Raw genomic sequence first — 17936 nt, forward strand, 5'->3', positions numbered from 1 at the left:
TTGGAAGATGCTGATTGGATTGTTGCCATGCAAGAGGAATTAAATGAACTCGAAAGAAACAAAGTGTGGCACCTTGAACCTAAACCAAAGAATCAAAAGGTTATTGGTCTCAAATGGGTATACAGGAATAAGCTAGATGAACATGGCACAATTGTAAGGAACAAGGCAAGATTGGTTGTTAAAGGCTACAATCAGCAGGAAGGTATCGATTTTGAGGAGACTTTCGCTCTTGTAGCTAGATTAGAAGCAATTCGTATTTTTATTGCATTTGCTGCATTTATGGGTTTCAAACTTTATCAAATGGACGTCAAATGTGCTTTTTTAAATGGTTTTTTAAAGGAAGACGTCTATGTTGAACAACCACCTGGATTTGAGGATCCAAACTTTCCTAACCATGTTTTTAAGCTTGATAAAGCACTGTATGGATTAAAACAAGCTCCAAGAGCCTGGTATGAAAGACTTTCTAAATTCCTTTTACAAAATGATTTCAAAAGAGGAAAAGTTGATAAAACTTTGTTCTTAAAATCAAAAGGAACTCATTTATTAATTGTACAAATTTATGTTGATGATATTATTTTCGGTGCAACTAATGAATCCTTGTGCAAGTACTTTGCCGATTTAATGAGCAGTGAGTTTGAGATGAGCATGATGGGGGAACTCAACTTCTTCCTTGGGCTCCAAATTAAGCAAACTAACGAAGGAATAATGATCCATCAGCAGAAATATGTGAAGGAGTTATTGAAAAAATACAGTATAGAAAGCACAAAGATAAACCACACTCCCATGGGAACAACCACAAGGTTGGACCAAGACCCCAAGGGAACTCGTGTGGACCAAACAAAATACAGAGGTATGATTGGTTCCTTGTTATATTTAACTGCTAGCAGACCTGGCATTTCGTTTAGTGTAGGTCTTTGTGCAAGATTTCAATCAGATCCAAAGGAATCGCATCTAACAGCCGTCAAAAGGATTCTACGATACTTAAAAGGGGTGGAAGACTTGTGTCTGTTCTATCCAAAAAGTGACTCATTTGACCTAAGAGGATATGCTGATGCTGACTATGCAGGAGATTTAGTAAATCGTAAAAGCACGTCAGGTATGGTCCAATTCTTAGGCTCTTGCATGGTTTCTTGGAGTTCCAAGAAACAAAACACTGTTGCTCTATCCACCGCCGAAGCAGAATATGTGGCTGCTGCTGCATGTTGCTCTCAATTGCTATGGATAAAACAACAGTTGCGTGACTATGGCATTATTTTAGAGTGCGTTCCTATTCATTGTGATAACACAAGTGCAATTTGCATCTCTAAAGATCCAGTACAACACTCTAAAGTTAAGCATATACATGTAAGGCATCACTTTTTGAAAGATAATGTTGAAAAGGGCTTAATTAAGCTAGATTTTATTTCTACTGAATGTCAAATTGCTGATATATTAACTAAGCCTTTAAGCAGAGACAAGTTTGAAAAGATGCGTGTGGAATTGGGGATGCTACGGCTAAAGTGATTTTTGTTTGGAACCCCTAAGGTAAAATCGGATGTAACTAACAATGCTATGCTTAATCTTATGTGCATAACACAGTTGAAATTACCTAGGGGAAAGATTTGTGAAGTATTGAAAAGTCACTTATACATACTTTTAATATGTTAAAAATATTGAGCCATGTTGTTTCAAGTTCCCTTTTCATCATTCTTTATTCTCTGTATCATGATCACGTAAATTATCATCATAATTTACGATCAATTTGCACTTATCTATCTTTTTAAATTTTTTTTTTCTATCTATTTTCCTTCTTGTTATTATTTTTTTTTCCTTATTTTTTATTCTTATCTTTTTCCTTATTTTTTTTATGTTCAATTCTTTTTCTATTCCTCATATAATTCAAAAATACAAAATGATTTTTTTCGTAAGATAAGGAGCTAGTATATTCACTACTCCTTACTTTCCGTATATTTCTTATCTTTTAAAAGTTTATCTTTTATTGTATTAAGTTTGACTATTGCAATTAATCCACCCTATTAAAATCCTACTACCTCTAAAACTACTCTACTACCTCACCATATAAACCGTCACTTTTTCTCACCCTTCCCAATTAAACTCTTTTTCTTTAACACTCCACCCTCACCAATCACATCAAATTAACTTCTCCATACACCCTCATAAAAACCGGCCTCACTCTCTCTCATTCCTATTCACACTATTCATCTTCTCCTTCCTTTCAACTCACCTTCATAACCATGAAAACCAACCTAAACTCAACACCGAAACCACCAAAAACCCGAATACCTCCTCCCAAACCTTCCTCTGCTGGCGGCTCCCCTGAACCAGTCCCACTTGCCGTCGTTCACCCACAAGCTCCAACAAAGAGAAAGGCTACAACCGTGAAAGGAGGCGACAGAAAGAGGCGAAGCTCTCAAAAGTTTCCATCTTGGAACTACACTCACGGCTATCACATCAATTATGACTGGTGTACGGCAAGTAAGTTCTCCGAATTCATCTCCTTAATTGATTATCAAGAATGGGTGCATTTGTTCCAGAATTGTTCTCACTATCCAATTTACCCTAAGTTTCTGTTTGAATTTAAAAATACTTTCAAACACAACAATGGTGTATGCACGGCTACAGTCAAAGATACTCACATTCATTTTGATGTTGCATATTTAGGGAACTTGTTTCAAGTCCCCACCTCTGGCTATAGTTCGTACCTAAAACACAAACAAATTGTGCAAATTGGGCATTATGATGAGAATAGAATAATCAAATTTATAGGTGGAAACCCGAAAAGCAAGACTTCACATCATAACATACTCACTCCCCTTCACAAATTACTGTTCAATTTCACATGGAGAGGCATTGTTCCCCGTTTGCAAAAACGAAGCACAGTATCCTTACTAGATGCAACCATCATCTTTTGTCTTGCTCGGAAAATAAAAATAAACTTTCCAAAACTGATGATTGAACATTTGGTTTTCTATGCTGCTAAAACTACTATTCCATATGGATCTCTCCTTACTGTGTTGTTTAAGTCTTTTGGGATTGATGTTGAAAGTGAGTCACCCACTTATATTAAACCTGAGAACATTCTTTCGGAGCAATCTTTGCTTCGCCTGAGCCTTAAACTTGAGAGTGGGATAATTACTTTCTTGACTAGAGGAGGAGAGGAGAAAAATAGTGGAAAAGGGAAAACACAGGTTGTAGAGGGAGATACAAGTGAGTCAGAAGAGGAGGAAAGTGAATCTGAAAAAGAAGAAAGTAAAGAAAAAGGAGAGGAAGACAAAGAGGAGGAAGAAATTTCTGAAGGGGAACCACAGGAGGCAGAATTTGAGAAAGAAGAGGAGACTCAGAGTGAGGGGGAATCTAGTTCAGAAAGTGAGAGTCTTGACCTCCCTTTTAAAGGGGAACTTAGGAGGAGTAAGAGGAAAATTGTCAAACCTACTGTTTCTACTCTAAAGCCTGTGATTATTGAAGACATTAGTTCTTCAGATCACTCTGACCCTGATTTTACCCCTACACAAGTTCCTTTTGCTTCCGAGCCATCTTCTGTTCATGACTCCCCCCCAAAACAAGCTCAACCCTCTTCCACTCCTGTTTCACCTCCAAAACAGACTTCTCCCTCTCCCTCCCCAGCTTTTCCTACATCACAGCCTACATGCTTTGTTGCTTTCTCTGGAACAAATGCTTCTATTTTTGATATTCAACAGGTGAAAGAAGATATGGAGCAGCTGATAAAGATAGTGAGCACAAAGCTGGAGGAAATGGCAAAGCAGCTGACTTCTCTTCAACGCCAAGTGCAGGCTGTGGCAGACACTCAGGCAACTAGTTTTACTGGGATGAAGAACAAGGTTGATGCTGCTGAGAAGAACATACTGCACATCACTCAGGGGATATTGGAGACGATTAACAGGGTGGCTTTTGAAGAAGTGGAGGAAGCTTCTAATGACCCAATAAACCCAGCTGATGAACCTACCTATTCCCCATAATTGCAATTTCGAACTTGTTACTTTTAATTTCTTTTGCTTTTGCTTGTTTCATTTGGATTTCAGTTTGTAATGCTTAACTTTTGCTACTCTCTCCTGCTTTTGATTTTCGTCTATGGGAACTTGGCTCGTATTTTTCATATGATTGTGTGTGTTTGCTGATAATTTAGTACCTAACTTATTTTTGTCTTGCATTATTTGAGCTCACTATTCCCTACGTAGTCTAGTGGGAGTATAGCAAAATGTTTTTTTTCAATCTTTTGATAATGCCAAAAGGGGGAAAAGACAAACTTCATGGCGGCTAAGGTGTTTACCAAGGAACTCACACATCGAAGGTACAAACTTTTGCTAAGTTCAGTTAACTCAATAAAGTCCTAGTAATCTAAGTTTTTAAAGTCTTTGTTAATTTTTCTTTTGCTCAGTCTTTTTAAAATAAATACTTTTTAGTATTTTTCTAAGTTCTTTAATTACTCTGTTTGTTTTTTTTGTTTTCATGTCTTGCTTTAAATTTTTGTTGCATGCCTGGATGATTTTATTTACCTAAGTTTGTCATCATCAAAAAGGGGGAATTTGTTGAGCCTTTTGGTTTTGATGGACAAATTGACAAACTCGACTAATGAATGTTTTGAGTCTTTGGTGAATAAAGGGTTCAAGCAAAGTTCGTTCCGGAGTAGGAACTTGGATGCGGAGTAGCATTCTCTAAAAAGCCTCGTGCAAATCTCACGTTCTAGTTTTAATTGTGAGCACTCAATAATATAAAGTCGGAAAGGAACTCAATGACTTATGTTATTAAAAAGACTACTGGAATAAAAGTTAGTTTTAAAAGATAATTTCTTAAGGAAAAAGATAATTTATAAAAGTTTTATCTAGTCATCTATTTTCGAATAAAGATAATTATCTAAGATAATTATCTAGTGGTTTTAATATAAATAATTAATTTATCTTTTCAAATAAAATCCTTTTTAAAATAAAATCTTTTTAAAACAAACTTTTGATAAAGTTAACAAGCAGTTTTCTTTGTTGTGAAATTCTCTGATTATACGGTTTTATCAAAGCTAATGTTTATCAAGTTGTTGAGATAGTGGATTAGTGAGATAAGGCTAGGAAACCTCCTTCATGATCACCATCTGTCAAGATAACTCCACAAGTTGTTAGTGGGGTGTTGGCATGTGGACGTGATTATAGTGGAGGTTAATGACTAAGCCTTCTCTATAAATACTCATGCAAACTATCTCAGTTAAACACAACTCTTGAGCATAAAAATTCCAGTAGCAACCTAATAATATAAAGAGAGTTATTTTCCTTCATATATTCTTGAGTGTAATAGGTATTTGTAATTACAGATTGTATTGAAGCACATTGGGGTTTGGGATTGTGAGTTTGTGTAAGGTGAGGTCAAGGAAGCTTCGCTGCTGAAGGCTTCTGTGAGAGTTGGGAACAAGTTCCTAATTTGTGGAACTTGTTAACGGGTTTGAATCTTCACTTGTAAAGAGTTTGATTACATAGTGGAAATTTAGAAAAGCCTATATCTTCTCTCGTCATTATTTCATTTAGTTAAATTCCGCAAAAGTTTTTAGATTTCATCTCAAATACAATTCACCCCCCCTCTTGTATTAGCCAGTTAAACTTTCAGTGGTCTTCTTCCATTAGTTATGCCCTGACTATGTGACTAGCATCCATTTCCTCGATGATACTGAACCACAATCCGTCGGAAATAGAAACCTTTGTTTTCCTCTTAACTTTTTTGTTTTTGTTTTTTGATTGAGAAAATGTTTTTAGGTGATGGGTGTGTGTGGTCGGAAATTAGATTCTTAAACATGGGTGTGTGTGGTCTATAAGTGATGGGTGCCATGCAAAAATTCACCATCCTTGGATAAATGGACTACCTCCTGTCTGGAAAAATCAAGATACTCTCTCAACTGATAAGAGTTAACAGTCTTAAGGAAGGGTCAGGAAGTTGGGACTTAGCTAAGTGTACCCTGCGTTTCTCTCTGATGAGACTGTTAAAAATATTCAAAGCCTTCCTTTAATGGACCCTGGTTGTGAAGACATAATCGTTTGGAAAGGAAACAAGAGTGGCAACTACACAGTCAAGAGTGGTTATAAGATGCTTTTTGACTCAAAGAGCACTCAAATCTCGAGTCAGCACTTAGGGAATTCGAACAAACCACATTGGAAACAATTCTAGAGGCATATGGGCACTCTAAAACAGAAAACGTTCATGTGGAAATTTTTTAAAAATGCCTAACCTGTGGGAAGTGAAAGGAAAAAGAGAGGTTTGGGTGATAAACACCATTGTCTGTTGTGTTATGATAGTGGAGATTAGAAATCTTTGAAGACTGAAACTCTTCAGCATTTGTTTAGGGACTGTTCTTTTGCCAGTCATGTTTGGAAAGGCTGCCAACTAGGGATTAATGTAGCCTTCCAGCAGAATATCCCAATTGCTGAATGGATACAAAATTGGCAAAGAATTCTTAGTAGGAAGAATGAGGGCATGGAGAGAAGCTACTTACTTTTCTTAGCAGGTTTGGAAAGTATTTGGGAAGCTAGAAATCAGAGAATTTTCAAGAACACGAAGCCCAATCCATGGTCTGTCATCAAGAGAATGGAGAGTAGAGTAGTCATGCCCCCCAAGAAGCTAGATGCCAGTGAGGATTGCAATGTCACCTCAGTTTCTCAACATAATGATGGCCCCCCGGGTTTTAACTCTTTATACAGGAACACTCAGCAGAATATTCAAGGTGAGCGTAAACATAGTGACATTCTGATTGCTGGAACAGGTATTTGCAAAACAGTCAGCCTAGAAGTGCATAAAAGAGGACGGAAAGGGAAGCAAAGAGAATGGTACTAGATCTTGAAGTCGGGTAGCAGCTGCCAGGGTAATGACTCTTATCAGGGATATGGTTTTAGCAATCTGCTTGCAGCTATCAACAGTGGTCTTTTGGCCGCTCTGAAGGACAAGCTATGGCATCTTCATATCTGCTGCCAGGAGAAGCAGATTACTAAGTGGCTGCAAGGCCAATTTTCAGGTTGCCAAGAAGATAGAGTGATACTTCACAAAATCAATTCTCTTTTACCCAATTTTCATTGTTTGTCTGTAGGTACTCTTGCTTTTGGGGTCTAGTGTTACCCTTTGTAATAGCTGTAAAAAAAAAAATGTTTTTCCTAACTTAAAAAATATTGCATTATTGCATTTTTTTTACTGCAAAACTTGTAGTACTTCTATAGTTTACCAAATTTGTTACTCGTCTTTTTTTTTGTTGGGTGTTCCACCCGATTCACCCTTTCGGATTTGGGAATTACTTTTGGGTGGTTATGTTCCAATTCCCTCCGATTATTGTTGTGGGGGGATCGAACACGAGCTAAGTCCTCTCTATCTAGTGTAATCTCAATCACCACGTCACCAAAATTCAATTGGTGTTGCTCGTATTTGTTTATCATTGAAATAAACTTGATCGGGAGAAGAGAGGGGAAAGAAGAGGGAAATTGAAAGGGAGGTGGTTGACGTTTTGACGTCATCTAGATAGTTGTGGTAAAGTGGTGGTATTTGAGGTGATATTATACAAAATAATAACACCAGATGGTGATATTTTTAAAAATTTTCTTAATACTAAGGGCCTGTTCATATTTATTGAACTGGACTAAACTGAACTAAAATGAATATTTTATTAGAAGGAAATTAGGAGCTGAATTGAACTAAACTGATTGGAGCTGAACTGAATTGAAATTAAGCTGAAGTGCACATGCCGTAATAGTATAACAACTAAATTTGTGTCAGAGCACTCTCACCAATGGGGAGAAAAATGCCCATGGGGAGTTTTTGGGTTTTAATCCAAAAATAAAAGTCCCCATCAATGGGCTAAATAAAAAAATGCCCATGGGCAAAACATTTTTTGATCAAAGTTTGGGCAAAATTAAAATTAGACCAAGAATGAGTGGGCCCCACGTGCGACGCTGGCAATAGCGTTTTTTTTGCTCTCCACGCCTCAAAACGCAGCGTTTTGAGGAAGTGTGTGCTGCGCTTCAACTCAAAACGCAGCGTTTTGAGGAAAGGAAAAGCAAAAAAAATACTAAATGCACCCATGATAGGCGCGTCAGCACGCCCAATCAGGCGCTGACACGTGTCCTGTCAGGGAGCTTGGACCAATCAGGAAATTCCTGATTATTGCAATGGTTATATTTTTGTAACCGTTATTTTGTGCTTTTAAAATAAATAAAAAAAAATTACCAACGGCTAGAAAAAAAAAATTCCCTACAAATAGAGACCCATTTTGCCTATATTTTCATATTTCCAAAATTCACATAAATTTGTTGTATTTACATTTTCTCTCAATTTCTCCCTCATAATTAGTCATCCTTTTAATATTATTATTATTATTATTATTAATATTATTATTATTATTATTATAATAATTATTATTAAAATAAATATTATTATTATTATTATTATTATTGGAAGTATAATTATTATTGTTATTATTTTAGTAGTATTGTTATTAATATTATTATTGTTGTTATTATTATTTTTTTTATTAATATTATTATTATTATTTTTATTTGTGTTATTATTATTATTATTGTTATTATTGTGTTAGTTTTTGAAATTAATAAAAAAAATAGATATGGATCCCAATAACCCCTTTTACTCACTACTTTCTCAAAATTGTAATGATTTAGATGAGAATTTCATGAATCAACCTCAATTTCAACTTTTCCTACAAAGAATGAGCAACACCTCTCTGCAAAATCCTCCACAACAACAAATACCTCCACAAGAGCAGATACCTCCACAAATTCCAACTGAAAACACTGATTACGAGCAATAACCTCCTGTCTACCAAGGAAGTAACTCTCAGTACGATGATAGCCTAGAAGAAAATGTGCCTGAGACATCTCAATACCCTCCGTCGACTCAAAGAATGCCGATGGGTTCCAACCAACGAGTCGCTAAAGCTAGTCATAAGGTGATACAATCAATACAAAATTTTGTTAACAATAAAATTAAAAAATACTAAATTACAAATTTAATGATGTGTAGGAGAGATAAATATTGGTGGGGTATAGGGTTAAAAATAGGAGAGAGAATGGTGGGGATTATAATTTTTGACCATTGGTGTAGAAAAAAAATGACCAAGAAAATGCCCATAGAGAGGAGGAGTGAGAAAGTGGTTAGAGAGAGATTGGGCAACCAAAAAAATGCCCATTAGTGGCAATGCTCTCATAAGGTCATATAATCAAATTGAAAGAGCTTCCAAACATGACCAAATATAACATGCGCGTTAGCCGCCCTAGGTTACAAATATTACAATCTTACCAAAAAAAAAAAAAAAAAAAAAAAAACTTTTCTTGAATAGTTACTCCGTTTCAAAAATGCAATACAAGAAGGTAAATAATCAAATTTCCTCCTGTTAAGAAAAACACTAATTAAAGTATTAAACTTTTTTACCATATCATTAACTCATTCTCGTCGTCAGAAAACCCGCCGACGTAACCCTCCGGCAATGGTGGTTCTCCGAACGCCGCCGTTTCACTTTGAAACTCCTCCCTCCGCGGCGCGGTGGTGGTGCTCTTATTAGCCGGATAATTAATTGTTAAGGCTTCCATGGATTGTTTAGGTTAGTTTCATTTCCACTCAATTTTTGTCTTTTTTCTTAATTTTCATTGTAATTGTTTGCTTAAATTTCATTCTAATGTTTATTATCATTTGATTGATATTGGGTTTGCCTTTTTGAAAGTTAATATTCATATGTTGTGTTATGCATTGATTAACCCTGATTTCTTTTTAGTTATATAAAATTTGATTATGTAATTTACAAATTGTAATTCGTAATTGTTAAATGATTGATATTGTCTAGCTATTACAATTGATAGATATCGCGATTAAAGTTGTGAAATTTACAACATTAATGTTAGTTTATGCCCTTGGTGTGTTACAAGTACATAAACTTAAACCATGTTTTGTGCTGATTACTCAAGTAACAAATTCATAGAAGAAATTTAGGATGTTGGAATTGATAATTTAGATTATTCTAAGCAAAGATGTTCGAGTTAGGATAGTAATCCTGTTTGTGGAGAGTTAGCAGGGAATGATAAACATAAAGGTAGACAGCTACCACATCTCAACATCATTCTTGAAAGGCTTAGAAAACCTCAATGAGACATCTTAATGTTTCTAAGTGGGTTGTGTTAAGGGCAGCTAAGACTGCTTATATCACTTGGTGCAGATATTTGTAGTAGAAACGCGGGAAATGGGTAGGATCAAAAGATTTGTAGTAGTTTGTTTGGATGACGGTGGTTGAGAAGCCTTTTGAATGGAGAATATTTGCTAGGTGGAACATTGGTGTTTTATGGCCTTGATTGGTAGTACGATTAGGAATACCCTTACCCTTATCTTACTTTGCTGCTTCTTTCCTTCAGAATATTGGTTGATATTTAAGACATAAGTGAAAGGCTTCTCTAGTTTTTTGTAGTGAGTATTGTAAATAGGATCATGCCTATCTTTCTTACCAGGGCCAAATCAGGGTAACATGAAACCTTGGCAGCCCTGTCATTTTTGTGTTGTTACAGCATAAGGTATGTATCGTACTGCCTCGAAACTATGTCTATCTGAATTTATTGGAAAACAACCTTATGAAGGACTGAAGGATTCATGCATGTCTGCGGTGAGCATCATGCCATCATGCATTGCTGAACTTCACACAACACGGGATTTTGGGGCAACTACTCCATTGGTCTTTTGATCTGTTACCAAGAGTTTTCTGTATCTCAGCTTTCAACTTAACATGATCCTGTATTGGAGATTCCAAAGGGTAAGACAACTGAAAACTAGTCAACTCAAATTCTTGTTTAGAGATCAAGAGCTTAGCAGCGTGTCTAATGACCTTTTTGGAGAAAAGAGGGTGGCAGAAGATGCAAGTAGTCGTTTTAAAAGAGGAAGGAAAATGGATTTTTCAATTCCTTTCTATTTCTACCTTGATATCATATCATATCATAACAAGAATATATCTTTCATTCTTCAACTCCGTGTGAAGCACATTGTTTGTCTTAGAGATCAGATTTCTGAGTTTGAAAGATATTTTATTCATGCCTGAAGTAAACTTGACTGATGAAATCCCCCCCCCCCCTCTTTTTCCGGGATCAAGAGCTAAAAAGGCAAAATACAAGCAATGTTCATCATCAGTTTGAAGTTCGGACTGACTCTAGGACCTGAACAGACAAATTTTTGGGGTAATTTTTATTTAAAGTTTTCTTCTCAGACTATTTGGTTAATGACAATATTTAATGCTACAAACCAAGTGAATCAAAATGATAGTAAAAGTTTGGTAAGCTTCTCTAAAGATGTGTATGAAGAACCACCTTCCTTGACACAGAAAGTTGCCTTCTCCTTTAAAGTTGTGATTCTGCTCTTCATCTCTCCACCATCTTCCAGCATTAGTTTTCTTATTGACCTTACTATTTCTTCTCTTTTTACCTTCTTTTCCACCTTCAATCCTATCTTCCAGCCGTCACTCACCAGCTTTGCATTCGTGTACTGGTCAGTATTGATAGGCTGGCAAAGCATTGGCACTCCTTCACAAATGCTCTCCAAAGTTGAGTTCCATCCATTGTGAGTCCAAAAACCTCCAACAGCTGGGTGGGATAAAACCTCTAATTGAGGTGCCCATGTGACAATATGTCCTCTTTCACCCACCATTTCAAGGTAGCCTTCTGGCAATGAGTCATAAGCTTTTGTGCCTTGGATCATTCCAGGGCGGACCACCCACAGGAAAGGCACCATGCTGTCGAGCAATCCCCAGGCTAGCTCAAGAAATTCAGTTCTGCTTATAGCTTCAACACTCCCAAAACTCACATACAGTACAGACTTGGGTGCTTGATTATTCAGCCAAGTGATGGAGGTTTGGTCTTGTGCCCAATAGTTGGTATCAGAAGTTGGTGTGTGTTTGTGTAAAGGACCTATAGGAAAGATGGGGATGGGAAGGATTTGGTGAACTTGAGCTATTGAAGAATCTTCAAGTTCCTCAAAGCTATTACATATAACACCTTGGGAAGTCTTAAATTCATGGACTACAGTTTCCAGTAGCTCATGTAGCAATGGTAAAGGAAGGTCCCTGACTTTTAAAGGAGGAAGCTCTGGCAGTGGTTCGTCTAATTTATGATCTGAAATGTAGGAGAAAATAAGAGAGAGGTCAAGAATTTTACGGAACAATAATAGCCGGAAGTTTTTATAACGTCAAGTAAAACAACTTCAACACATACACTTTCTTAACGAGTCATAAAGCAGCTATGCTATTACTTATCTATAAACGATATGGTTGTTTTTGTAAACACTGTTTTTTCATGTTTTTGATATGCATTGGAGTTAATTGCATTTATGCGTTGGGAATTAGGGTTTGTTCTTGCATTTATGTAGACATTGCATATGTATACCAAATCCGAACATCATCTGCTTACTATGCTTTTGAACAATGAGTCTGACCCTAAGAAATTAATGAAATCTGGAGCTATTAGTGATTTTGTATATGTAGTGTGTCGATTACGTGTATATAAAATGGGAAAGCCATGTGTTTCTTCCTGGGACTTTGGTCTCAATCAGTAAATAATTTTACACTATAATAGACTGTGTGTGTACTGTTACACAGGTGGCGCGGTGTGTGCTGTACACATGCCTCACATATCTGAGTGTATATGATATGATGCATGATATGTGTAGAGGCACATAACATGCACACGGCGCCTGAAAATCCAATGGATGTACAGTAGATATTTAGGCTTTTGGACAAAAGCTCTTTTAACTTTCTATCCCAGTAAAATACCACCAGTTCGCCCTTATGGCTAGACATTTGCTCGTGAAGTAAAAGATATAAGGCAGAAGTTACCTTGGGGTGGGAGATAGCCTTTTTCTCGTAAAGAAGGCATGGAAAGATAAACCAGTAAAGACAACACACCACCAGTCCTCAGCGCCATCCTAGGAAGGTTAAAGCTAGCAGCGATAGACCCTGCAAATTTCCATATAGGATCTGCTATCAAGGCAGCAATAGGCTCATTGTCCGCAGCAGCAGTAGCATCACACAAAATTTGAGACAAACAATCCCGGAATGGTTCCGAGCAATTGTTCATAGCAGATGTGAATGCTAAAGGATCGGATGGAGGGGACTTAGAATATAACTCAAGCAAGCTACTGTAAAAGGAGTGGAAGGTGAAGTGTGGGAAATGGGTAGGATTTATAGGATTATGAACAGTCTGGATAATGGTGATGGAGAAGCCTTTGGAGTATAGGAGTGTTGCTAGATGTAGCATTGGATTTATATGGCCATGAAATGGTGCAGGAAACAGTAGCAATCTACGACCCAGCTTGCTCTGCTTCATTTCCCCTTCCATTGGAGTTTTTGTTTGATTTCTCTAGGTTTAAGCTCATGCATGTAAATGTGGTGGCTTTTGGTTTGAGTTATATGTGTGAATATTAAGGTGGAGTTATGTTGTTTTTTTTTTTTGGCAATTTTGCAATGAGTGGATGACGAGCTACGCATGACAATTCCATTTACTACATTGTTTTATTTCGTTTTTGGAATGAGTTGAAAACTTGAAATACTCTGTATTGGAATATTTCCCTTTTCTATTTATTTTTAGAATGAGTTGGAAAATTGAAATACTCTCTATTGGAATACTTCCCTTTTTAATTTATTTTTAGAATGAGTTAGAAACTTAAAACACTCTATTGGAATAACACCCCTGTTTTATTATTGTTTGTTGTCAAAAAAAAAAAAAAAACACCCCTGTGAAAATATGAATAATGCAAAATTCCAACTGTTACAATTAAAAAAAGCAGGAATTATGTGTTACCGAATCAAAACCATAATTCACATCTATCAATTAACATTATAAAATGTAATAATAAAAAAATTATTTTGCTTTTTATTTTTTTTAATTACCAAACATATATCGATATATCATATATGTGACTGAGCATGTCAACTTACATAAATTCAATTTAAGCACCACCCAATCTCAATTTCTTCTCGCCATCACAAGAATCAAAATCATCTACAATAACTTCTTTGCTTCTTTGAACAGATTTGTATCTATAATTCTTAGCCAACAACACAAAAATACACATATTCAATACAAAAATGACCATCAATAACCAGTAAAAATAATCAAGACGACTATGCTTTAAATCCTTCCCTATCCATTTACTTCCTCCATGCATAGTAGTCACACGATTCACAATAGTAATCAAAAAGCTTGTCATAAAGCTCCCAACACCGATAACACTTAGGTAAAGCGCCATTCCTAAACTCCTCATTGAGTCAGGAACTTGATCATAGAAGTATTCTTGCATTCCTACTAGGGAAAACCCATCCCCTATACCGAGGATCAAGAATTGGGGCACTAGCCAACACACGCTCATGATTTTCCCTTCTAGCGACGCTTTTAATCGTTCCCTCTCAACCAAGGCTGATGTCAACATTGCAACAATTAAGAAAGCCATACCAATACCAATTCTTGTAAGGATGTTGATGCCTCTCTCGTTGCCTGTGGCTCTCCTTAAGTATGGGAGTAGGACTTTGTCGTAAAAGGCAATTGTTGTAATCATTCCTATGGCTATTAGGGTGGCCATAGAAGCTGCTGGGATTTCAAAGTGTTTGGAAATTTTCCTATCCATTGCACTTCCTTGTTTAATGAAGAATGTGGTGCCTTGTGCAACGCCGATGCCAAACACCAAGGAAGTTAACCATATGGGAACCATGGTTATTACGAGTTTTAATTCCTCCACTTGTGTCACGGTTGCTAGCCTCCATGGACTTCGTTTCTTCCATTGTACTTCATTACTTTCATGATTGTCTATTATAGCAGCTTTGTCAAAAAATCTGCATGTATACAAGTACCTTTTAAAATTCATTCCTAGTGAGGTTTCATCTCAAAATCAATTGGCAACGGTAAGAAACTTAGCAACTCCACGATCATACAAAATTAGTAAGATGTTTAGTAACATTTTACGTACCTGAGTCTGTTTGTATGACCTAAACGCTCGCTTTTGAGGTCCCCCGAATTGGGAGCTTCATCATACAACAAGGACGGATTTGATGGACAAACTAGATTTCTTTTGGCCACGGCAGCAACCAAGACTTGCAACAATGGGGTTAAGGGGCTACCAACCACGGCCTTATATCGATAAAAAGGCCTTCCAAGAACAAAAACCAAGACACTGGCTACCATAGTTATGGCTAGGATTAAAAACCCAAGACCCCAACTAACGTAGTCTTGTACATAAACAATCAAAGTCACCCCAGTGAAGAGGCCACTACAAAGAGCAATGTTCCACCAGTTGAAAAACGACATCTTTTGCTTCCTTTCTTCCATATGGTTGTCATCGAATTGGTCCGCCCCAAAGCTCTCTAAGCATGGCTTGTAACCTCCTGTTGCTAGGGCCACGAGGTAGGCTGCTATAAAGTAGACCACCTCGTGGACCTTGTTAACATGCTCGCATGTAGTCGAGGTCGCACCACAAGGTTTAAAGCTTGGGACGTATTGGGACATGGTCCATACACCTAAACCCTGAATTTATAATTAATACATTAATTTGGTGCACCACAAAATCCAATACTCCACTTTATAGTGGTAAGGTATGATATGTTCTTTTTATTTATCAATTGTTTGCCTTTTAAATTAATCTTAGACCGCGATTTCTTCTCCTACTAAACATTCAGGTAGAAATTGACATTATTTTTAATGCTTTAATTCGTTCCATTGCAATCAAATTGATTTTTTAGTAACTATTTAGCGAAATTATTGACCATTAGGTGATGATTTCTGCTTGATGAGATTGCTGATTTACTACATACTAATACTCCCTGACAAAGTATGTGGAAAACTTGCAGAGAAAAGGAAGAAAATGACCAACAAAAAGATAGAACTAGAGAAAGATCTCATTACATACCAGTGCGTAGAGGATGGCAGAGAAAAGAATCATGAAATACCGACCAGTATACGCATCTGCTAGAAACCCACCCAGCAATGGCATAACTGTGGCAACTCCTGACCATATATTCACACTGTTGGCTGCTGTTTCCAGGTCTTGGTGCATCACTTTTGTCATGTAAGTTATCATATTTGGTGCTATTCCGAAGTAACTGAGCCTCTCACTGAACTCGATTGCTGCATACATACATACATACATCATCAATTGTTACATCCAAGTGCATTTTTGCCAATTCATAATTTTAAAAATTGACAAAACTGATTACATGAGGATAAATATAACACCCTCCTAGGTTGGTGTAAGATAGATGTTCTTGGACTTTATATATTATGAAGTAGTACTGACTTACAATTAAGCTTTTAAAATTTTTACCTATGATGAAGAAGGCTGCTTTCCATGAGCCAGTTGAAGCTCGACGAGGAATCCTTCCTTTGTAATCATATGATGAATCAAGAACTTGTGATTCGTCCAAATTTTCATTTGGGAATTCAAACTCACCTCTTTTTCTCTCATGTGTTTCATCGTCTATTTCTGCTCTTATTCCCACCATCTTTTAATGCACAATTAAGGTACTTATATTGGGTTTGAATTGATTGTTACTAAGAGTAGAAGATAACCCAATACATAAGCTAGATATTAATAAGCAGACTGCACGTTTTCTAATACAAGGAGTGTATTATATACTTCATACATCAATATCAGCAAGCATTACAGCAATACCACCTTTGTTTCCCAATTGTTGTAATTTTGACACTGTCCGTATAGTTTTAATCTTACAGCCCGTACTACTCATATATTAAACTTTGACACTCCGTCTTTAAAATCTTAAGGGTCTGTTCTCTTCAGCTTAATTTCAGTTTAGTTCAGCTCAGTTTAGCTCAGCTCGAATAAGATAAGATAAGTTCAGTTCAGTTCAGCTCGGTCAATTAGATTAGACCCTAACTTCACTGCTAGTTCTATTATAAAATCATTAAATTATAAGTAGAGTAGTCCACGACCTAACCACCAATAATAATACATTTCGTATATTAGTCTCCGTCTAAGTTTTCAACATGGGACCAATGGTCTCAATCAGTTACGTTCGAGGTATTTTTCTTATAAAATTGAATATTACTTGGTATCAAAATGAACCCGAGGAGGCATAAAATAATACAAAATGTGTTATATAATACAGGGTAGTTGTCTAGCTGAGTAGTTGCGTATTGATTGAGAAGGAGGTTGAAGTGCAATTGTGATTACTATATTTGTAGGATAAGCCAAGCTTGGTTGTTTGGTCAATAATCTTCACGTAAACAAAGGTTTAATACAATTAATATCGTTTTTTATAATATGTCATAAGCTTAATAAACGTACGTTGAGCATATTATATGTACAATCATGTGGTAGCGTTTACTTTTCAGGTAGACGAAGAAAATCAGCAATTCAGCATTTAATCTGCCGAGCATTATTATAAGTTTGTTGCACATGATTTCCTGGAATTTATGCTTCGAATTGAGAAACACCAAATTAAATTTAGATATTCTTCCAATGAACAGGTTAAGTCAATTCAAGTCAATTATATCTACAATCCCACTTGTCTCAATTATCTGGTTGGTTGATTTGTTTTTGGCTCATTAGGAGTAATACGATTTGTTTTTGTTGATGAGCTTGGTAAGATTGACAAAGTAAGCATATAAATAGTGTAAAAGTCAAAGTGTTGCGATTATTACGAAACAGAGGGAGTATACGTCATTAATGCATTGTAAATATTTGAAGGTTGATCATGCACGTACAGGCTCAAAAACACTAGACATTTTACAACAGCTCGTAATTCTACCGTGATTTTCTTTTATAATTCAATGTTATTGTCTGGTTTAATTTTATTTGACTTGTGAGCTTATGCAAAAATGATCAAATGGATATGGTTTTGTTGATGGAAGACAAAAGAAAGTACATAATTATTACTGCAAATACACATCAATTCCTTAAAAATATTTAAAAAA

General features: G+C 36.3%; 2 protein-coding genes across 2 annotated transcripts; both read right to left on the reverse strand.

The window, feature by feature from the left end:
• Window positions 1-9554: 9554 nt before the first annotated feature.
• Window positions 9555-13743, reverse strand: LOC110733353 (UDP-glycosyltransferase 76F1-like). Its single transcript, XM_021913385.1, has 2 exons — window positions 12851-13743; window positions 9555-12131 (listed from the first exon to the last, which is right to left on the reverse strand). Exons 1-2 carry the CDS (start codon window positions 13350-13352, stop codon window positions 11275-11277), a joined length of 1359 nt encoding a protein of 452 aa, XP_021769077.1. The 5' UTR covers window positions 13353-13743; the 3' UTR covers window positions 9555-11274.
• A 108-nt stretch (window positions 13744-13851) lies between these two features.
• LOC110733351 (protein NRT1/ PTR FAMILY 5.6-like) lies at window positions 13852-17343 on the reverse strand. The gene is made up of 4 exons (XM_021913384.1): window positions 16327-17343; window positions 15913-16130; window positions 14977-15530; window positions 13852-14842 (listed from the first exon to the last, which is right to left on the reverse strand). The coding sequence occupies exons 1-4, from the start codon at window positions 16502-16504 to the stop codon at window positions 13963-13965; spliced, it is 1830 nt and encodes a 609-aa protein (XP_021769076.1). The 5' UTR covers window positions 16505-17343; the 3' UTR covers window positions 13852-13962.
• Window positions 17344-17936: the final 593 nt, after the last annotated feature.

The sequence above is a fragment of the Chenopodium quinoa genome, unplaced genomic scaffold (assembly GCF_001683475.1).
Source record: "Chenopodium quinoa cultivar QQ74 unplaced genomic scaffold, ASM168347v1, whole genome shotgun sequence".
In the NCBI taxonomy this organism is placed as follows: Eukaryota; Viridiplantae; Streptophyta; class Magnoliopsida; order Caryophyllales; family Amaranthaceae; genus Chenopodium; species Chenopodium quinoa.